Source organism: Armigeres subalbatus, chromosome 2 (genome assembly GCF_024139115.2).
Source record: "Armigeres subalbatus isolate Guangzhou_Male chromosome 2, GZ_Asu_2, whole genome shotgun sequence".
Lineage (NCBI taxonomy): Eukaryota > Metazoa > Arthropoda > Insecta > Diptera > Culicidae > Armigeres > Armigeres subalbatus.
This window is the reverse complement of record NC_085140.1, coordinates 17,388,416-17,412,080: the sequence shown is the minus strand read 5'-3', so window position 1 is coordinate 17,412,080 and position 23,665 is coordinate 17,388,416. Positions and strand designations below refer to the sequence as shown.

General features: G+C 41.8%; 2 protein-coding genes across 7 annotated transcripts in view; one reads left to right on the top strand and one right to left on the bottom strand.

Annotated features, from left to right (window-relative positions):
* The window catches only part of LOC134217993 (AT-rich interactive domain-containing protein 4B), a 53,015-nt gene that overhangs the window by 14,176 nt on the left and 15,174 nt on the right, over nt 1-23,665 (bottom strand). For 2 of the 6 annotated variants that reach the window (XM_062696871.1, XM_062696872.1), the window contains exons 3-7: nt 21,743-23,251; nt 20,970-21,684; nt 8,181-10,962; nt 7,596-7,973; nt 7,392-7,532 (exon numbers count right to left, since the gene is read on the bottom strand). In XM_062696871.1, the coding sequence (XP_062552855.1) occupies nt 7,392-7,532; nt 7,596-7,973; nt 8,181-10,962; nt 20,970-21,684; nt 21,743-23,251 (5,525 nt within the window). Of the gene's footprint in view, nt 1-7,391; nt 7,533-7,595; nt 10,963-20,969; nt 21,685-21,742; nt 23,252-23,665 lie in introns of all 6 variants that reach the window. The other 4 variants (XM_062696867.1, XM_062696868.1, XM_062696869.1 and 1 more) reach the window with 2 other exon arrangements.
* Nucleotides 1-23,665, top strand: part of LOC134217995 (ATP-dependent RNA helicase DDX54) — a 130,002-nt gene that overhangs the window by 99,171 nt on the left and 7,166 nt on the right. The window lies entirely within an intron of this gene.

Here is a 23,665-nt window from a genome sequence, read left to right as displayed (position 1 = left end):
GGGCCACGGCCCTCCCGGCCCTCCCATAAATCCGGCCCTGACCATAAGGATTCCAAGATGTATGTCATGCTTCTTGGAAAATCATAAACCATTTTAAAAAGGGATATTTGTCCACAAAATTGAAGAAATTTTCTCAAATTATGTGAGTATTCTGTCCACAAAGATTTTCTCAAATCCAGATTATTTTTAGAATTGCTTATGGAAATCACGTCTACTAAAACGAATCCTAGTGTTGTACCTTCCAGACTAACCTCCCGTGGGACCTATGAGAAGTCGTAGAGTTCTCTGCGCCATCCTTAGTAAGCTGTCCAACTAACTATTCCTTTCTTGTGGGGCCGTACACTAATTACGTGAGCATATTTTTTGAGTTTTTCAACCCTCCTCTCCCATGTAAGATTTTTCCCATACAAATTAATTTTTATTTATATGGAGGATGGAGCGTAAGAAAATGGCCGGCCTTTCTCTCACCATAAGTTCTTACTTAATTAGTATACGATCCCTCTCCAGCATTCGTAAGAACGTGACCGTGACCAGGGCCGATATCGACTATTGCAAAGTGCCTTTTTCATCTAAGAGATAGCGATTAGTCCCAAATCATTTGTGAACGGTATGAAATAATGCAATTCACAAACAATATTCTAGGCTTGTAACTTGTAACAAATTCGAATTTGTGCGAATCGTCTAGTGCTAATGCTAATATCAGGAATCGTGCCCAAATCGGTATTACCAATTTGTCCTACCCACGACTCTGAACGTGGATGCACCTCTGGGCGTGATGAATACTTGTCAACTCTGCCATCGCGTAATAAGTGAACAAGCTCGCAAGCAAACGTCGAAATAGGGTAGCTGGTGGCGGTGAAAACGACAATCTTCCTCGCGCCCGAGCAGGAGCGACGACCTCGATAACAGAAATTGGTATGAACTAGTCTTGCATAAGAGGTAAAGTACCAAAAAATTATATGCAGAATACTTGAGGCATAACTTGCTTAGGTATTGTTACCGAATGCGTCAACAATGAGACACCCATGCATATAACCCTCAACTAATTAAGAAAACCCAAAAAATTGTGAGACTACGCATGAAGTACCCAAAAAGGCGGAATCCAGCGTACGAACACCAAGAAGTGAGCCGCTGCTACGCACTTAGCCACGTGGTCTTTCGGGCCCATCACGGAACGAACCTCTTCGAGGACGAACACCGTCCATTCGTCCATTTTGGAATACTCATCTCCAGCCCGGCCGCTCGTAAAATCGCCGGAGTAAAGAAACCCCTTTCTCGAGCCGACGGCGGAGCTCCGCATCGGACGGGCACATCCTGTCACCCCAGTGGGAACTAGTTCCGGCGTGAACCCTACGACAGTCCCAGTATCATCGTGGACAGGGCGCAAAGCGACCCGGAGATCCAGCTCTTCCACGGCGTCCTGGCGTCCTTGGGGCGCCACGAAAGCCAAATTTGCAGCCCTTCCCCGGCCGAATCCGACCCCCCCCCTCATGGGGCACCAAGCAACCTGGAGAATCAGGCAATCAGGCATACCTCTACCAACGCCGGAATGGACCAGATCATCGCTTCCCATCATCTCGCCGGCGGATCCGCGCCAAACATCCAAGGTATGAGCTCACATTTGTAAACGGCCGCAACGATTCTTACTAACCCGAACTAACTACTAATTGGTCGGGGTTCAGCCAAAACGCACCAAGCGGCTTTTTGACTGACTTGTGATACTTTGTTCGTACAAGGAAAACGGAAATCGTTTCATATCAATTCAAGCGTACATTTGCAATAGGATATTCTCATTTATTGGATTGAGGGATATCCGATACGATTTGGGATCAATTAAATCTGCTAAACGAAAGTTTGGTCAGAAAAATGGGTAATTTTTCGTTGGCGCTTGGTGCGTTTTGGCTGAACCCCGACCAATTCTAATATAAAAATTAAATGAAATTAAATAAAATGTAACAATTATGTTCCTTCATTTGAACTACTAGTCCTGAACTGCATGGGATTGTCTTGGCTCATTGTGGTTGTCCGCTGCTCCACCTTTGTCTCTGTGTGTCCCCTAATCAGGTTCAAACCGACCCTGAGAAACCCCAACGAGGCGAGCTAGTTTGGGACGTTAGGACGTCCGCTCCACCGTCGAAGGAATTAGGACGTCGTTAGGACGTCGAAGGAATTTGTTTCAGTATTTCAATACCAAACGAATAATAATTGATTATGCATTTGGTATTGAAATTCAATTTAATAACTGCGTTTGTTATGGCTTAAGTATTGTGCATATTAGTTTTTGGTATTATTCCTTTGGTATTTTATTTCTTATGCAGGGCCAGTTCGCAACAGAGTATGGTATCAATAACAGAATTAAGTATTATTCGGCCAATTTCTGCTGCTCGGGTAGCTAGCATTATAGCGGTACATCCTGACAAGGAAAGTGGAGTTCGCACGGTGACGCTTCGCCGTGGCCAGGTAGAGTTCCAGCGTTTAATTAATAAGATCTGCTCTCTGCTTGGTGATTGAGCCAAGTGCCTCCAGGGGCAGGAATATGTTCGATTATATTTTTTTCCTCGACCAGCAAAGAAAAAACCCAAATTTATCCCCAAGTGGTGATTATGCCTTTCTCGATTCGATATGTTGGATTCGAATTAATGTTGTAAATGCTGTGCTAATTGCCTACATCTTGGCGGTTAAAATATTTGATGCAACTCTATCACGCTGCTTATAAATTACTCAATAATTGAGTAATTTTTAAGCAATTATTATGAGAGTAATGGATTGCGTCATGGCTAAATTGATTAATGACTTAAAGTGTGCATGTAAACAGCGTATTTGTTAAAAGAAAAATAGAAATATTATTCAAATCGAATGAGTTATTAGCAAACAAAAACAATAGTGTCCAACTAGGAAAGTCGAATGAAACTAGTTGCACTCGAATCGGTCAAGTCCTTCTATATGAAACGTGTTTAACAATAAAAAATTCCCGGGGCTACACACACACACACACACACACAGTCAGACATGTGCTCAGTTTTTCGAGCTAAGTCGATTGGTATATAACACTATGGGTCTCCGAGCCTTCTATCAAAATTTGGCTTTTGGAGTGAAATTATAGCCTTCTGGTACAACTTTGTTGTACGAGAAAGGCAAAACATAAAAAAATATAACCTCTAGTTTCTTTTATTAAACGTCGTGTTTCGTTAGTAATCGCGCGTCCTTTCTCGATTTTTCCGCAGTATCCGAAACTCATCAACAGTTACCTCCAGGATTTCCATAGCAAATACATCTAGAAATTGCTTCAGCCGTTCAATCGAAAAATCTTTCAGTAATTCCATCGGAAGTTCCTCCAGGTATTTCTTCAAAAATTGTTCTACGGATTTCTTTGAAAAATCCTTCAAAAATGAAATCATTTTTTTTTTCAAATAGGGTAAGTAAGGTACCCCGGGGCAAGTGGGACCTAAAAAAACGCTAGTTCAACAAAATTGTTTACGCATACTAAGAAAACAGGGTATTTCAGGACATTAACCACGAATACATCATTATATGCTTCCGTTGTTGAAGTGTGGACGTGTTGTAAGCCATTTATTCAGTTACAAAAAATATTGGTAGTGACAGAAATAAATTTACCTGTGGGACCCACTTACCCCTTCAAACGGGGCAAGTGGGACCTTTTCTGCTTTATACTGTCGAACGAAACTAATATGAAGAATGTAGATAAAATGTTCATGTAGTTTCTGAGTCGTAGTATATCAGATCATGGATGGAGGTTTATTGCTTGTCAGACTTTGGTTTTTGCAAAAAGAAAGGGTTTACAATGTTAGCAGATGTAAAAAAAAAAGTCGATTCACTGTTTAATTGGCTATTGACTGGCTTTCCATTAGCTATTAGCTTACTTTCTTACCAAATGTGTTAGATGGAAAAGATGAACAAATCTTTGTTCACCATTCGAATGAATGTTTACCTGTTTAGAACACAAATTATTACATAAATTAGAACCTCGAAAGAAACGTTTTTATTCAGGCGATGCGCAGTGTTGTAAATTTGTAATAGAACAAAATGGCCAATTTATGTCCTAAGCACTTTATTTATCTAAAAATCTGATGCGAAGTTTAAAAATAACAAAACACAAGACAAAACCTATTGATCTATTGTAAAATAAATAGATTATTTGCACTGTAAATGGAAAATTTCACATAGTTATAAGCATTGCTCTTTTCCATGAGGGAGATAATTTTCAGAAAGTAAAATACACATTTGGTAAATCAACTGTACACTACTTCTTAACAACGAAAATAAATATATCCACTGCATTTGATTCAGATCCACATGATATATGATTGTCGAAGTTATTTTTAACTAGACAACAATCTAAAACAGGTAAAATGGCTCTATCGAGAATGTTGTTCAAATATGTCCCACTTGCCCCATCTATGTTAAAACTCAAGGGCAAGTGAAAATTGCAGATTCTGGCTTTGATCAAAACTTTTAAATCGTTTTCGATATCACACAATTATTCAATTGCTCAAAATATTCACTTTCCACATCAATGATGAATTTAGAAACGACTATTTTGTTGGAAATCCATTGAATTAAAATAAAAGTAATAGCTTTTGCCTGTAGTTTAAACTCATGATAAAACAATACCATTAGTATGGTGCCGCTAATGGTCTTTATTCCAAATATGTTTGTGTCAGGTGAATTCGTTGATAGTTCTGCTTCATCTTTCTAGAACATAGTTACCATTAAAAACGTTCATGGATTAATCGGCAGCCTTAGTACCCACTTACCCCGTATTTTCACTTGCCCCGGGGTACCTTATACCAAATAACTTTTGTTCTAGCATTTTTTCATAGATGACATTTCTATTCTATTTCTATTGAAATCTTTGAAAAAAGTCGTGGGCGGGAAAGGGTTAAAAAAAACCTCAAAGAAAAAATCATTCGGAAATATCTTTAGGAATTCCGTCTAAAATTATTTTAGAAACTCTATCAAAAAATCCTTCGGAAATTATTTCTGAAATTCTGCCGAGAGTTCCTCCAGATATTCCACTGGAAACTCGTACATCAATTCTATTCCGTTGGCAATTCCGTTCTTTTAGAAAATTCAGAAAAACCTTTTTCCCGAAAATTAATCCAAAATTTCCTCCGGAAATTCCTTCAATAATTCTAGGAAATCCCGAAAAAAAAATCCATAAGGAAATTTAGAAAGAATTCCAGAAGAAATTAAATACAAACTTATATATAAACTTTTCCAGTAATTCTTCAGGAAATTCCTCCAGGAAATCCATCAAATATGCCTTCAAGAATTCCTTCTGAAACTCTTTTAGGAATTCCTTCCAAAGCTTCTCTAGAAGTCTCTAGAAGAATCCTTTTGAAAAGTCTTTCCGTAATTTCTTCAGAAATTCCATAAACATACTACTAGGATTTAAAAAACCCAACTTAATCCACCAAGAAGTGATACTACCTTTCTCGCATTTAGCCAAGACACCAACCTTATATGGTGCTAATATGGTTCTATGTATTTTCTTTATAACTTTTAAACGCATTGTTCGATCGTTATCAAATTCAATAGTGATCAACTGGGCTTTGTCCTCTGTCGAATGAAACTTGTTGCAAAGAAATCGGATCAGGATTACTATATGAAAAGTTGTCTAATGTTTTTCTTAGCTTTTGTGCACACACATACACACATACATACACACGGACAGACAGACATGTGCTCAGCCCATCAAGCGGAGTCGATTGGTATATAACACTATGGGTCTCCGAGGCTTCTATAAAAAGTTCGTTTTCGTAGTGAAATGATAGCCTTTCGGTACAACTTTGTTGCACGAAAAAGGCAAAAAAGAATATCCGTAGGAACTTTTCACTGAAAAGGAAGGAATATCTGATAAAATCTGATGGAATTTTGGAACTCTTGGTAGAAAATCCGAAAGAATGCCGTAAGGTAATTCTAAAGAAATACCTAGATGAGGAAGGAATCATTGGAGAAACTTTCTAAATTATTTCTAGATTTATTTTGAAGATATTTTCGAAGGAGAGCCTGAAGGAATTTTTGAAATAATTCCTAGAGAAAATCCCGAAAGAATTCCCCCTTGTAAGAACTGCGAGCGAGTCGTTTTGAATTCTATACTTTCGCCTCTAATTCTATCATGAATATGTACGTCTAAGTTTGGAAATGATATTAGCATTTCCATATCATTGTAAATCGTTTAACTTCACGTAGAAGTATGTAATACACTCAAATCATTAATTACAGTTGAAAATGTAAATTTTCGCTGCATAGGGAGAATTATTATAAGATTTGAAGTTTATAAAAAAAAGGTTTCAACACAAACTGGGTAAAATACAAATCATTTTTTTTTTTTCAAAACCGCTCTCTATGGGGCAATATGGACATACCTGCACAGAGCAACATATTGGGCACTAATATGCGAATAAGTTCAAATTTCAGTTGCCGGATAAATAACAATATCGTATCACTGCGATCGGAACAGAAAAAATGACCATACACCAATTGAAATGTGCCTGTGCAAACGGTGAGAGTGGCAAATCGGTTCGATCCGCTGATGTGCGGCTTATTAATCTCATTTTCTCTCACTGAGGATACTGGCCGCAAGATTTTCATACGACCAAACTTATGAGAATGTTTCATACGAATTGAACTATGAAAATCGTAGGATCTTTTTTCGATCAATTCTAACTCTTTATTGGGTATCCAACGAGACAGTTTCTCGAAGCGTCGGTGAACGTGTGGTGTGAACGCACGCGTCCTAACCACGACGTCCATGGTTCGAAACCAGGTTACACTTTTTTTGAACAAACTGAAAATATTTCATAAGATTGTCGTATGAAATGCATTCCATTAGAGAATCGTATGAAAATCAATACATTTTCTTGTGGCGAAATTTCAAAAGAGAAACGTATGATGTTCTTACGACCAGTATCCTTAGTGCTGTAATACACTAAATTATTTTAGGAATATCATATTAATCCACATTACGACACTTTTCTCTCCCAAAAGAACGTTTTGGATGGGTGGCCCATACTGCCCCCAATGGTGGCCCATATTGCCCCGTATAGTCGGGAACACACATTAAAAACAACACATTTTCAATAGTGCATTCCAACAATTTCTAAACGCATTTTTCATCATTCATCGACGTTATATGAAAGGTAACACTTTCTAGTATAAGTTATTTCATATTTCTTAAGCTTTTCAGCGCTTTTCGGAACGATTTCCGGTGGCCCATATTGCCCAGACTGATGACTAACGCCTAGGAGGCAGTGAAGTCGATTTTTATTTGAGAGATGTATGTGCATGTACGCAATCAATTAACGAGTTCTTAATGTAGATCGAACTTTTCAAAAGAGGGTGACAATTGAATGTGCTACAACTCTTACCATTGTTACCGCCCATTGCTCGATGACTTCCTCTACTGTAGCTAGTAGAAGCCCCCGCTGTTCTCCTTCGTTTGTTGGTAGGCTCCTCACTGGTTTTCCGCTGTCTCCGCTTCTTGTTCGGGGACGCTTCATGCTCTTGATCTGCATGACAAAACAAGTTAGTAATAAAATTATTTCCTTCAAACTACAACTAATCAAACTTACTTTCGTCCTGGCTAATCGAATCGCGGGGTGAGCTGTTGGGTGTGTCAGTCGGATCGACTGCCGTTGCTTTCCGGCCGGCTACCGGTGTCGTCGCCAGGGGATCCGCCGTCGGTTCCAAATCCATCGGTACTGGCTTCAGATCGGAGGCTACGTTCTGCGGTGGCAGGAACGATGTTACCGTTTCGGCGTACACCTTGGTGGATTCTTTTTGGGCGGCGGCCGACGAGACTCCACAAACCGGAGCCGGTGAACCGGGTATCGTTTCCTCGCATAGAAGCATCGAGAGAGATTCACTATTGTTGGATTGCTGCTGTTTATCGGTTGTCGTCGCAGCAGGTGCATTTATTACCGTCGATGTCGTGGTTTCTGAAAGGGGAGCTGCGAGTGAAGGATTCGGTTGAGTGTGTGATGACTGTTGTTGCTGCTGGAGTAGTTCTTCGCGTCGAAGTCGTTCCAGCTCGTTTTGCGCGAAGGAATCATGATGATCCTTGATTTTAAGGAAACTGTGCGAACCCATGCCGCCACATTTGACAACGGTGTTCAGCTCACTTTGGATTATGGTTTCGAGAATACTTGGCTGCTTACCCTTCTTGGTGTCTATTTGACCGCTGAGACCGTAAAGTGGCGGAATTTCCTCTTTGATGTCATGATGGGGTTCTGCTTTGTAGACAAGCTTTTCTTTGCATGCAACGGCTGCCACCGCTGCGGCTGAAGCCGCTGAGTGTATATCGACATGAGAAAGCATTGTGGGTCTCTCTTCGACTTCCACTTTGATGAGCTTCTCGAAGTCGGTCTGCTGGGTTGGATCGATTGCTTCCGGATCTTCGATCACGAGTCGATGCTCGGAATCATTGCTGTCGGTACTGTCCTCATCGTGGTGGGTGAAACGGGATGATTCCGCCTGAACCAGATTTGATGTTTCCAGCTTTTTGATCGATTCGGTGAGATCCTGGCTCTTGGTACAGGTTGTTGGAGGAAGGATGTCTGAACTACTGGAGAATGTCGGAGGTGCCTTGACAGACAGGATGGGTACCGATGGTTTATGTAGTTCAACTTCCTTTTTGAACGTCAATGTAGGAATTTCGATCTTAGGGGGTTGTGTGTGATGCGATTTTAGGGGAAGTATGGAAGCAAAGGTTGATGGCTCTACCTTCACAGGAGTCGTTATGACCGTCGAAGTACTGCTCACAGGCTCAATGGGAACCAATAAGGGATGTTTATGGTGAACAGTTGGAATGCTGTACTTGGGGAAATCAGATTTGACAGAACTGACATGTACTTGTGTTTGTTGGCCTAATGCCTTCAACACTTTATCGGCAATAGACGGCGGCTTCTCCGTCTTAGGAGTATCGAAATCAAAGTTCATGTCATTGAAATATTTTTTACAATTTTCAAGAGTGGGTTCCTCTTTGATTTTCTCATCCATTTTAGAGGGGCTCTTGACAATTTCACTACCAGGATCGGGTCCAGTAGGAGACATGACTGGAGTAAAAATTCCCTTTGTCACGGCCGACAGCTTTGTAACTTCAGGTTTATGGTCCTCCCCAAGAACAGGTTTATCGTCTCGATGTGAGACACTGGACATGCTTGGAGATTTTCCAAACACATCGAACGAGTGCGATTCTTTCTGCATGGAGAAACCGGCGAAATGGGAAGCGGATTTTTCCGGCGTTACCATTATAGTGCTGAAGGTGGCGGCAGCACCTTCCAATTCATTCAGAAGAAGTTTTTCCTTTTCCAAATCCCGTTCTTTCTCCCGCCTGACTAACTTTAGCTTATCTGTCTCCTTCATTGGCGAGATCTTCTTTGTCTTCTTATCCGCTAAGCCAAGAATCTCTGGTTTTCTTACCAGATTTTTCTTACCAAGAATCTTCTTTTCTTCCGACGGTAGCGTAGATGGAATTGAACTGACGACATCCGCCGGAGGAACCTCCGACACATGCTTCCTCGGAGTTGCTCCACTGCTGGGCGTCGTTTCCGGTTCAAACTCAACATCCTTAAACTCGTAAACGTCGGAAATATTTTTCTCGATCTTCGTCGCCGTAGATTCAAAAATGGATTTAATAGACAGTGCCTCTTTGCTGAGAAGTTTGTTCTGTGCCGGAGTTAGCGTAGATGAGGAGAGCTTCTTTTCCGTTGGAAGCACAGGGTTTGCTCCTCCCAGTTTACCAACGGGAATGACCTTCTCCATACGTTTATCTCCGGTAAGCTTCTTTTCAGCTCTTAGTGCCGCCAGGGTAGTAGTTGAAGAAGCGGGTGTCGTGATCGAGGGATTCGGGTTTGTTGATGTTGAAGGAAGCGAAATGCCCAAGCTTCCAGGAATGGTGGATGAAACAGCTGCCGAAACGGCGATGGCTGTTGTAGCAGCTGCAATGGCCGTTTTGTTGATTACGGTGGCTACAATTTCATCCTGGACGTTGATCATCTTTGTGCTTTTCGATGGGGGCTGAGCGGTAGCGGTTGTTCCAGTAGTAGAGCTGGTGGTTGATATCGGAGGATTGTTTGATCGCTGCGTGGGCGCTGTAGGGTTGGGTTTATCCTCGGGAAGCGTATGTGGCCCTGCTTTGGAGATCACTGGAGGGGGTACTTCTTTAGTCGGTGCAGGCCCCGGGTTAGGACTGGTAGATGGATTAGCGGCAGCATTTGCGGATCCTATGGGGAAGAGCTTGTCACCGTCCGTTTCTCGGATGATGGTACTGACGGCATATTTAACGGCATTGTTCTCTGCATTTGCAATGATGGCCGCTGCCGTTCCGTAAGTTTTTAATGGAGGTTTATGTGAAAGGCCGGATATGCTTCCGCTGGGTGGGTTGACGGGTGGTTTGTCCTTTTCGAAGGTTTTCTCAACGACCTTTTCAATGATCTTGGAGGTGCTGGTGTCAATGGTTTTGATGGATTTAAGCGCCATTCCCACATTAGTGTTGGTGGATATAACCGAAGTGACGGTTGTGGTAGCAAGCGTAGGAGTGGGCGTCGAAACCGTAGGTGGAGGGACTGGAGTTTCTGGAGCCGTATCAGAGTCGACCATTGCAGTTATTGGAGAGCTCGAGAATGCCTTGTTGGAAGATTGTGAGGATTCTTCTTCGCTGAGCGATTCCGATTCGGAGGTTTTCTCTTGCTCCTCTTCCATAGGTTCGTCCAGCTCATCCTTGAGTGGGGTACCATCGGATTTAGAGCTTTCCGGCACAGCATCGTCGTCATGCGGAGGTGTTGAACAGCCATCCGGGATGTTATCTTTAACGTCTGTATCCGTTGCAAGAGTCGTTCCTTGTACTCCGGGTGCATCTGTTGTGGCCGTTGTTGTACTGTCTGATGCTGGTGAAGTTGGAGATTTGAGTTCCTTGAATCCTTTGAGTTCCGAGCGAATCTAAACATGTGAGAGATTTCAAACAAAATAGTGCGGTTGAGAGGAAAAGAAGAGAAAAATGTTGGGATACCCCAGGTTAGTGGTGTTACACGACGATGATCGATGCGTGACGGTGATCGGGGAACAGTGCTGTAGGCGAGGGGGCTTTTTAAAACAGTGCACATTAACCTACAACGGACTGATGACCAAACGTTGTTGAGCGTTGTTTTTGTGATCAACAGAGGCGCAGCAGATATCTACCATTGCTAACTATTTATACGCATGCAAATGAAGCAAATCTACACAACAGGAGTGACACGGTATTGGATTATTGACCTGAGAGTTTGATGTCGCTCAAAGCTACTCGTTTTCCTAAACATATCCGATGTTATACGAAGCATTAAATCTCCGAAAATAATAACCTATGCTTTTTATATCGTTCCCCAAAATGCAATAATAATCCACGATTTTCGTAACAACATTCATAAGAACCATTATTTTTTTGGAAACAAAGACTACATATAAACACAATTTGGCGTCTCGGAAATCCAGAATTGCAATATGATCAGGTCGTCAGAATTGCAATATTGTCAGGTCGACTGGTGGTCTATCTAATATTGTGTGGATTACAACCAACAATTACTCGATGGTTAAAATAATATTAATATATAATGTGGTTGGATCACAAAGATTGCTTTCTACTCATACACTCATCTAAAAAATATAAACAATTTGAATTTATCGAATCAATTTTAGCAAATTTGAAAATCGCTATTTTCGAGAGAGAGAGAGAGACTTCTTCTTCTTCTTATTGGTATTACATCCCCACACTGGGACAGAGCCGCCTCGCAACTGAGTGTCCATTAAGCACTTCCATAGTTATTAACTGCGAGGTTTCTAAGCCAGGTTACCATTTTTGCATTCGTATATCATGAGGCTAATACGATGATACTTTTATGCCCAGGGAAGTCGAGACAATTTCCAATCCGAAAATTGCCTAGACCGGCACCGGGAATCGAACCCAGCCACTTTGTAGCCGCTCGTCTTACCGCACGGCTAAGGAGGGCCCCAAAACTCTATACGGTAAAGAGCATTGACTAACTCCCTGGTCATTAACAGAAATTGTTTAGAAAAAAATGTTGGTCTAGGACAAACTCTACAAAACGACCATTTTCACGGACGTTTCAGATTTGCGGAAAGGCCGTCTAGTAGCCACCTGCGGTCATTGCAGAGTAAGAACTGCGAATTAACTCTAAGACCACCGTCAAAAAAGGCTTTTTGCTTCCAATGAAACCATTCATACATGGACGACAAATAATCCAAGCTAACCAGATGAACATGAAATCCTGCTCGATGCAAAAATGACAGACCCCTCTTGCCACCATAAGTTCTTGTGTAATTAGTGTATGCTCCCTAAGCATAAAGAGATCAAACATGATTTTTACTCTCAACATTTTGTAATAATAGTCAGATACCGCTCAACTTCTGAGACGAGCAGACGTGTTTTCGATTGCGCTCTCCGAACGTCAAGCGATTAATAACGGTGGTTTACTTTTCATCTGTCCGAGCCGCGTCGCGCGCTTTTAGTGTATCGCGATGAGGCGAGAGAACACTTTTCGAATCGATTACTCGCGCTTCCCAGTGAAGCCGTCATTCGAGAAGGTGCATGGCTTTTGCCGCACAGTGCTAGGACTGAAGAAAGAAGACGTAGAGAGACTCCAGTGCCATCGCGGTGAACAATGCGCGATCGTCAAGGTCAAAGACCTGACGCTCGCACTGAAAATCGTGGACGATCACGATGAAAAACATGAAGTGGACATTGTGGGGAAGAAGCACAAGCAGAGTATAACCATCGAAGATGGAAGTGTGGAAGTGAAAGTGCACGATTTGCCGGAAAACATTTCCGAAGAGAAGATAATTGAGTTCCTCAGTGCGTTCGGAGAAGTGATCTCGCTGCGCGAATTAACGTGGGGTGATGGTTTCGAGTTCGGTGGAATCCCGCTCGGCATATGGTCGGCCCGTATGCTTCACGCAGAGAAAATCTACCTTTTTGAACTAAAAAATAAAATTATTGAAATATTTTTTAAACCCAAATATTTTATTTTTAAAATCAAAACTGAAATATATTTAATTCAAAAATTTTCATTGTTGTTTCTACTGCAATCCAGTGTAACTAGTTTGTGGAGAAAATATTTGAAAAAAATACAAATATAATTATTGTGATTTTATTTTCCACACGAAACATACCCAAAAATAAAATAATTGATAATCACAAGACATTTTATATAACATTAAAAATAAATTTTTGATTATAATATTTATTTTTTTTTAATTTAAGAAAAATATTGTTGAAAGCAAAAATTTTTCTTTTTGAATTAAAAATATTTTTTGTACAAGCAAAAAAAATATATTGTAACCATTGTAACCATTTTTATTTTGTGTGCTGTTTTGGAACATTGTAGAAACAACAATATTTTTCGTCTAATCAAATCTGATTTTTTGTTGAATTCAACAAATAAAATTATTAGCCGGGGAACAACAATTATTTTTGTTGTTTTTATACATAATATCATTGAGTTTAAAAAACATTTCTCTGCGTGTTATACAACGAAACATCGAATCGTGGGTCACGATCGATGACCAACAGGCGTACATCGTCTACAAGGGGCAGATTTCCTCTTGCAAATACTGCAAACAGCAGGCCCACACTGGCATTTCTTGTGTGCAAAACGAGCAATTACTGGTCCAAAAGAGCTACGCTAACGTGACGAAGCAAGCTGGACCACGACAACCACCGAAAAACGCAGACGGTGCGAAAACTCCGATCGCTAAACCGGTCGGTCAGCGCTCTGTCGCGAGCTACCGAAGCCGGCGAGTCAGACCGAACCTTCTGGGTCAAAAAATCTACCAGCAAGTCAGCCAGCTGCAGGGACCGCACGAACGGTCCCCCTCCCAGTGGGGGCCCCCACTCACTGTTGCATACACAACAGGCACGCAGCTCTTCATTGCGCCAAGGTGGTATTAGAAAATATTTTCAGATTGATTCGTGATTCGGTCGCAAAGCCGAACAGACGGCAACGAAACGGATGATTCGTCAACATCGACAAGAAGTAGCCGGAGCCGAGGTCGTCCTCTCGGTAAGAAACAACGATGTGACGACGGAGACGACGAGCGGGACGAGAAATAAAAATCATAAATGGCTCTCACGTCCTATAACTTCGTGTCAATAAACATCGGAACCATCACGAACAAAACGAAACTTAACGCACTTAACAAAGTCTTGATATCGTGTGTCTGCAGGAAGTCGAGAACGAACAGCTTTCCTTGCCTGGCTTTGTCGTTTTCGCGAATGTAGACCACACGAGGAGAGGCACAGCTGTTGCGATGAAGGAGCACATTTAGGTCACTCATGTGCAGAAGAGTCTGGATAGCCGATTGATCGCACTGCGAGTGCACGACACGACCATCTGTAACATTTACGCACCCTCCGGCCCTGCGCAGCGAGCGGTCAGAGAAGATTTTTTCAACGGCTCGCTGGCCTACTACCTCCGTCACCACACCGCAAATGTCATCCTCGCTGGTGATTTCAACTGCGTACTGCGTGCATACGACTCGTCCAGCCCGTCCCTCAAAACAGCCATCCAACAACTGCAGCTGCATGACGCGTGGAAAAAGCTGTGTCCGCGAGATCCCGAGTTCACGTACGTCAGTCGCAACGCACAATCCCGACTGGACCGCATGTACGTAAATACTACGAAATAATCTGCAGTCTGCCTTCACCCACGTCTGTAGTTTCACAGACCACAAAGCGCTAACGGTAAGACTATGTCTCCCCCCCCCCCCCTGGCAAATGAGCCTGGACGCGGATTTTGGGCCCTGCGGTCGCATGTTCAGACGGAAGAAAACGTTGCCGAGTTCCATTATAAGTGGCAATATTGGACTCGGCAGCGCAGAAACTAAAGGTCGTGGATGAAATGGTGGCTGTCGTACACTAAGCCCAAAATCTCGATCCGGTTTTCGCGGATTTCCACGATGCGCACCACCGTATCTATGCGCAATTAAGGCTAGCGTACGATGGGTACTTTCAGCATCCCGAAATGTTGACCACCATAAACCGTCTAAAAGGTGAAATGCTGGCGCTACAAAGAAACTTTTCCCATGCGTTCATGCGTATAAACGAAACGCATCTGGCGGAGAGCCAATGTCGATCTTCCAGCTGGGGGAAAGTCGACGCAAAAAAAACAAACATCACGCAGCTGCAAACGTTAAACCAAATGTTAAATGAACCACAAGCAATCGAAGCAAATCTGCTTGCTTTTTTCTCCAGCCTCTACACGGAAGAAACAGCAGATACCAACGAGGACGGGTTTGTTTGCGAACTGGTTATTCGGCCGGACGACCCACTGAACGAGAGATGCACCGAAGAGATCACGACGGCAGAAATATTATCTAATCTGCTATCAAAACAAGCGCAGCAAAACGACCGCCCGGTGCCGATGGGATTCCACGAGAGTTCTACCTCCGCATGCTCAACGTAATCCATCGTGAGTTGAACCTGCCCCATGCCTTCATGGAGGGCATCATCATGCTTGTGAAGAAGAAAGGTGGAGACAACACGGCCCGAGCGTACCGGTCATATCGCTTCTCAACAGCGACTATAAACTTCACCCTTGAATTTTGAAAAACCGACTAGAGCGTGTCATGCAAGCCCATCGTGCTTTGAGCGACGGATAGAAATATTCGAACTCAGAGCACAAATCTTCCAAGCCACACTTGCTTTGGAAAATCGTATCACCAGCCTCCGTCACTACCGACGCGCCGGTAAGCTCATCAGCTTTCATCTCGAGAACGCCTTCGATCGGGTGCGCCATTCATTCCTTTTCGTCACCACGCGGTCGTTCGAGTTCAACGAGGAACCACCTACCCGGCTGCTCGTCAATGGGCGCCTCTCTCGGTCGTTCGAGATTACTCGTTCGGCGAGGCAATGAGACCCACTGTCCATGCATCTCTTTGTTTTATATCTCCACCCTCTCGTATACCGGCTTGAGCAAGTGTGCGGAAGATTTGCTGATCTGGTTGCCTACACCGTCGACATCAGCGTAATTGTGACGTCACCGTGGCAGATCGAGTCGATGAGAGAAGTTTTTCGTCGTTTTGGTCTTGCCACCGGCGCGCAATTCAATTTGCGCAAAACCGTTGCGGTGAATGTGGGGTTTGGCGAAGGAGATATTGTTGACACCGACACCCAGCGGCTACAAAGTACTCATGTAGTCAAAATTCTGGGAATTTCCTTTGCCAACTCAATTCGCCTGATGACCACCTTAAATTGGAACACAATGGTGGGGATGTCCGCACAACAAAATCGCTGCGCAAACTGACCTTACACCAGAAAGTGATCATGCAGAATACGTTCGGCACATCAAAGCTATGGTATATATCGTCTGTGTTGCCACCTCTCGGTATTCACACGGCGAAGATCACTTCAACGATGGGCACTTTTCTGTAGAGATGAATAGCTGCTCGCGTACCTACCGATATTCCAGCTGGCTCGCGATAAGGACCATGAAGGCCTGAGCCTTCAGGTTCCGGCTTTAAAAAGCAAAAGCCTAGCCACGAACAGAGCACTAAACTGGCCACGCGCGTGGCGAAGTATTTCGACAAAGCAGCTCACATCGGCCCAGCGATCAAAACTATACCTTTTAGTCAACGGCAAAATTGAACACGGGTGGCAGACGAAAACTGCACACACTGCGGAAACCATACAGTCAGGGATTGCATAAATCGCTCTTAATAGATAACGAACAACGATAAAAGAGAGGCAAAAACTGTTCCGAATCATAACAAGCCATGATAACAAATTTATCAAACTTGTATACCTACAAGTGCGAAAAAACAGAATCGGATAGGCAGCCCCTACAGAAAAATAGTGATTCTTGCTTTGTTTTTGCTCATTTCGTGTTGGTCACTGCACAGCTGTGTAGAGCAAGTTGAAATGCATTATCAGAGCCAGTGCTCCCCGCAGTTGGAGCTTTCTAAAATAAATTTATCATGGGGTATACTGCCGTCCCAAGCATATCTGTCCCATGTCGATTTTTATCATTTTAGAGTGTTATGCACCAAACGTTCTAACCCAGCCAACAATTCTGTTCATATAACTGATTTGCAATCCAGTTAAGTGGATACTTATCCGGTAAAAAAAGATCATATAAAATGCATAGATTCCACCTATACGTACAAATTTGGAGGCCATATACGTACATGCGGAATAAGTTTTCTTGTTTATATGATTTCATTTTAAGTAAAATGATCCTTTATACAACTTCGATTATAACTATATTTATCGTTTTTTATGACTTCGTATGTATCAATTTATAACTCAACATTGTAACATTAACAACTTAAAAGTACCCACACCTAAAAAATATTTTTGGCTATATGCTTTTTTCAGCAATATAAAGGTAAATTGAACGATTGTGGCAAAAAAATCCACTGATCCATGATGCATTCTTATGATGTTTTTTAAAGTACTCTTCTGCATTCTGCATTTACAAATTACGAAATATCGGACATGCCCAGATTCGATTCAAAGATCTTCGAGATGCCAGTCTTGCAACAATCCTCAGAGCCACATGAACACATACATTGCATTGAACAAAAAATTGCACATCGCATTATAAAGTGTGGATTAGTAACTCAATCTGATTCCATATGACTTCATTTATAATGCTTTTTTACTGCTTCATATATGATTCAAAATAACCTTTATGCAATTTGATTCGGATATTTATTGCATTCTTTATGACTTTTTTCTAATTGGTTCCCAAACTCGCAAGGATTATTGGTTTTTAGCGTGGAACAACTCCGCGCACATTATTGTGCTTTGAATAAGTTTTTCATATATCTACATGACAATTTCTTTTCAACGAAAAACACATCGATCGTAGAATACACCATTCTACTTTATATGTTTGAAGTTAATGATATGATTTAAAATGATTCGATATAACCTCATTTATAACTTTATTTATGTCAGAAGTTAAATAACTTCATCTTGACATCCAATACACTCATATATAATTTCGTCATGAAGATCATAATAAAATCACAAATTCGTATCATATACAATTTAAATTAACTTTATATTGCATTCTTTGTGATTCTAACTCCATTTGGATATTTATATAATTTCAATTTGACATCCTTATACGACTGCTGGTTTGCTGGGAAATTAATGTATATTTCATTGTGAACAAATAAATACATATAGTTTGTTCGAAAACTTGGCGAAAAAATATCGGGTCATTTTGTCCCATTGAAGAATTTCCAAGCATAACTGTCCCATTGAAACAAATTTCATATAACATGTATTAAATTACTTCGAAGAGGCCAATTTTCATTATCAAATCATTAAGAGAAAGAATATGGGTTGTGGTATAGTTTCAATGGGTAAAAAGGTTAATCCATCTAACATCGTTGATGTCTTTCTTGTGCATTATGAAAATTGAAAAGTAATAATTGAAGCATATTAAGATGATTTATATTAAAACTTGAGTGAGAATAGTCTCTCATTTTTATTCGCATTCTATGTATTTATATAGACTTTTTCTTATTTCCTTGTTGGCATTACCATTTTTGCATTCGTATATGATGAGGCTAACACGATAATACTTTTATGCCTAATTGCACCCGAAAATTCCTTTGACCGTGATTCCAACCAAGCCACCTAAGCATCATCGCTTTGTAGTCGTGCTTCTAATCGCATGGCTATAAGGTAGGCCCAATTAATTTACATATATACAATATTTTTGCAATAGCTTCGGAAGTTACTAATCGATTTTCAATAGCAAACAATGGGGCCGAATTTCCCGTCGAGTGCAACTTATTACGAAAAAATGGTCCTTAACATGTGTTTACAAATGTTCACACACGCACCACACACAGGTGAAAATTTCCACTCGACACATCAGATGCTAATCTGAAATAAATTTCATAGGAATCATCAAACACCTTCGCAGTATTGCGGTATTGAGTTACCACGTAATCTGATTTTGATGCTTCTTTCAAAAATCCATCTGCGCTGAAACATAATTCACCTGAAACAGTGGCGTAGCCAGAAAATTGGTCTGGGAGGAGTTTTCCGAAAAAATTTTCTTCGAAAAAATAATTCTTCTAAAAATTTTGTCTCTGGGGGGGGGGGGTCATGTCCAAAACCAACCCCGTGGCTACGCCACTGACCAGAACTTATTTCAGGATTAAATTATGTATAGGAACCAATTCTCACTGTCCTTATACTTATGTAAGATATAATATCTCTGAGGTTTTTAGACACACTCGTCCCCATGTCAGCTTTTTTATACATATTTTTTCTATGGAGCGTGAGCCCCCTCCCCCAAAAGCTTACGTTATTAGTGTACGGCCCTTTACTACAATACGCTTTGAAAAGACCTAAAGCATCTAATTTGAAACAGGTTATTATCCAGACCCAACTAAACTTTTGCTAAGCGTAAATTAATCTGATGATACTCTAGCACTGGGACAAATATGCTTGGAATTATCAATATTGTCTTCAATTTCGCAGCATAAATGTCCCACTGAATAAATTCCACTAAAAAAAAGTGTTTATCCTTTGAAACATACTAAGCCATTAGAAATACACTATTTTCATCGATATACGTTTATTAATCAAAATTTCATGGGGCAATTTAGCTACAAACTAAAAAATATGTTTCCAACTTCAATCGCATTTTTCTCAGTTGCATATTTTTTGACATGGGACAGATATGTTTGACACGGCAGTATAGCCTTCCGAATCAGTTCTCTATCACGACAACTTGCGAAAAAAGTCTCTCGCGGGATGCTACATATAGTATATGTATACCTAAATAGAAAACAATATAAAAAACTGGAAGATTTAACGCCTGCCTGCCATTGTGTATTTGATTGAAAATTTTACTCGGAATAATCTCCAAATTAAATCTGTTTTTACGCGAGGCATAGAGATCTGTCTATCTGTGTGTAATTTAATATTGTGAATAAAAACAATGATAATTGCAGAATTTAAAGGTGACTCATCTTGCCCCGCTGTTTGACCCATCTTGCCCCGGCATGACAAAAAAATAGACTTCTACTTTAATGACTCAAAATAAAATAAAAAGTATTTTTTTTTTTTATTAGCTTTATTAAGGAGACTTGCAGCCCCAGGCTAAATAAAAAGTAGAATTTTTGTTATTTCATACCGCTGGCTTACAGATTGTGAGCTATTCTTATAGATCCACGTTGAAAAGATACATTAAAATGTTTCTATTTTGAGGCATTGAGGGTTCGCCTTAGGTGACCCATCTTGCCCCATCCTACCCTAATATTTAAAACTTTCTCCATCAAAGAAAAAATTGAATCGCTCAGCACAAGAGTACAATGCGGTCTCATTCAACCATGTTTGGCTTTTTTGTATGAAAATCGGCCTGCCACACCACTGGGCAATTATGCTTTTTGGAGAATGGGTTTCTGCTAAATGGAAAACAATAAAAAACGCATTGAAAAAAACTGGAAGATTTAACACCTGCCTGCCATTGTCTATTTGATTGAAAATTTTACTCGGAATAATCTCCAAATTAAATCTGTTTTTACGCGAAGCATAGAGATCGTTATACGATGCAAAGTTTTAAGCTCCCATACCACCTTTGAAATGTCTGTGGAATGAATCTGCGGAGCTTCAGGTAAATTGTGGTAACATATCAATCCATGAAAACTAAGATGAAAGGCACAACTAAAGCAAACAACCAAACATAAACAATATTCTACGAGGCCCCCCTTTCCAAGTAGCACAACCAGCACTGTTCTCTACCCTAACAAACTGAAGAAAAGAAATATTGTTATACAGTAATAGCAAATAAATGTGCAACCCCTCCGCGTGGGACGGAGAAATCTTTCTAGACAAACTAGTAGACAATAGTAGTAGAGTGATAGAAACAGAGCATTAAAGGAAAGAGAGAGGAAGAATGAGTGAGGCGACAAACCCCGAAATTTACTTGGTTCAGATCGTAATCGCGACCCTTGGAGGCTCCGTTGCTAAACTCGTCCGAAATAGCCGCCGCGTCCGAGGACGAGCCCGCTTCGGCCGTTGTACTTACTTTCGTGCTGCTGGAGCTAATGCTGCTGCTCGAGGACGCAGACGACGAAGAGGAATTGGAGGACGCCGTCGACGACGAACTGTTGCTGTTGGTGTTGGCCGGACACTTTTTGATCGGTTCGTCCGAATCGGAATCGCTGGTGTTGTCATCGGTTTGCAACGACAGCGACGAAATGTCCGTATTGTTGGAGGTGCGCCGTCTCGAGGAGGACGCATGCGGATGACCTCCGCGAGTTACCGGGCGCCGACTGCCAGCTGATGCCGGAGATTTATTCCGGCTAGCAGACGTGTTTGGAGTGGACGATCGAGGGGAGCTCGTAGTGGCCGGCGTTGATGGGGCGTTGCTTGTGATGTCACCTTTTGAGTTACCGCGGATTCTTTTGGATGTCTTGGGCGTGGTAGTAACCGGTGTAGATGTTGGAGTAGACGTAGCATTAGCCGGTGGATTTGTATTACCGGCTGACGATCCTGGCGGTCCTCCGGTAGAACTACTGCTACTATCACGAGGTGGGGGAGCATTTTTATTGTTATTACTTTTATCGGATTTGCCCTTTCTAGATTTACTATTTGTAAGGTTCTCTGCAACACGCTCCTTACGAACCCATTCGTCATATCTACAAAGACAGTACAAGTGATCATTGGTGCTATTTATGTTTAAAATAAAACACTTACCTTGTGTTCCACCCGGTGTAGTGCACCAAATAGATGGGACTTCCTTCCTGTATGGCAATCTCGATTACTTTTGCCTCGTAAGTCACCTTCTGCTCGTCATAGTAAACCTTAAGTTTGTCTCCAACATCGATCGGGAAATTTGGAGCGGTTTTACTGTCTGTCGAAGACGAGGACGAGCTGCTGCTCTTACTATCTCCCGACACAGACGACGAAGATGCCCCACTGGACGAGCCTTTGCCACTGTCTTTGTCGTCTTTCTTGGAATCGGTCGAATCTGTTTCCTTCCGCTTGCGACCACGTTTCTCATTTATTTCGTTGGCTTTGGGCGTAGTCACTTTTGGGACAACCTTCTCTTTCTTAACCGATGACGGAGGCTCCTCCTTCTTTACAATCACACTTTCCTTCGGTTTCTCCTTTTCTTTTTCTTTCTCCTTTTCCTTCTCCTTCTCTTTTTCCTTTTCCTCGAACTTATCTACCAAAGCCTTAACCTTTCCAGTACTCGCACCCGATAGTTTACGCTTGGTGACCGGTTTGGTTTCGGTCGTGCTGGATTCACTGGTGTTTCCAGATTCTTCAACTGCCGAACTTGAGGCAGTTTCAGCAGCAGCGACCGCGGCTGCAGCAACGGCAGCAGCAGCTGCAGCCATAGCTGCTTTAGATGTCGAAGGTTTCTCTTTTTCCGTTGTCTTGGGAGATTGCACTGAACTGGCTCGTACCAGGCTGCGACCCTTCGAGCGATTGGTTCGTGGGTGCGGCACCATGGTACAACCCAGTTTACGATTGAATTCTTCGAATGAAAATAAGAATTTCTTGTATGCCTGCTTTACCAGATTGGTAATGCTGACGGTTGCTGGTGAGTATCCCAACCGCAGAGCTATTTGCTTCCATTGATTCTGACTAGTAACACGATTATATCCATTTAGTTTTTGAACTGTGCGGAACAAACGATACAAATTGACATCACGATTGATAATGGATGGAACCTTGTTTAGTGGCGTTCCACGGTCGTCCATGAATTTGTACAACTGTGCAACAAAGTGATCCTTCTCTTCCGTAGGTTCGTCATCCGAACTATCGGTTTCCAACTCTTGCTCCGAATCACTACAACTCCCGGACATACCGAACAGTGCCTCCCGATCCCAGTGCGGTGGTAACGTGTCGTTGTCCATGTAATCTAGGGCGGCCGATACGGCAGCCGCTTCCGATTTGTTGGTGCAATCTCGATTAAAGTCACTAGCTTCCTTCTTAGGAACCGTATAGTAACGACCATCCTTGAACGAGCGTACCAAGTACTCGTCCTTTACGCGGATGCGAACGGTATCCTGGGCAGTCGGTGCCACCACCAGCCCGGGAAACCAGTTTTCCTTGGGATTTTTCTTTTTGTTGTCGGTAGACTCCACGCAAACCACCTTGCCGATGTTCTCCTCCTTGTCACTGTTGTTTGAACGAGAGTTCGAAGCGGGTTCGTCATCTTCATCCGAGCTGTCGTCCTGCAGCAGGTGGCGTGATCTGTGGAAGATGGGTATTAATGTCATTTCGTACTAAGGAAATTTTATCTATGTCCGAGCAGTGGTTAACTTAAGGTGATTATAGAATAAAGCCAGAAATCTGCCATTTTGTAAACCACGTGATTTTTCAATATTTTTTTAAAGCGCACGAGATGAAAGAACCATAACGCGTATGGGGCTGAAATAATGGTAGATCGTTTGCTTAGTTATGCTGAACAATCATAATTTGAGTTTCACCTAAACGCTCCACAGTGCTGTGTCCCTTGGACAAAAATGGAAAAATCGACTCTCGTATTTAGTCGAATCAAGTAAACCATGATATTAACATATGTTTCAATTATGCTGTATGTGCATTAGTATCTTTGTGAGGTCACTGGGACGACCAAAACAACTCGTGTTTGTAAACATTTCTATC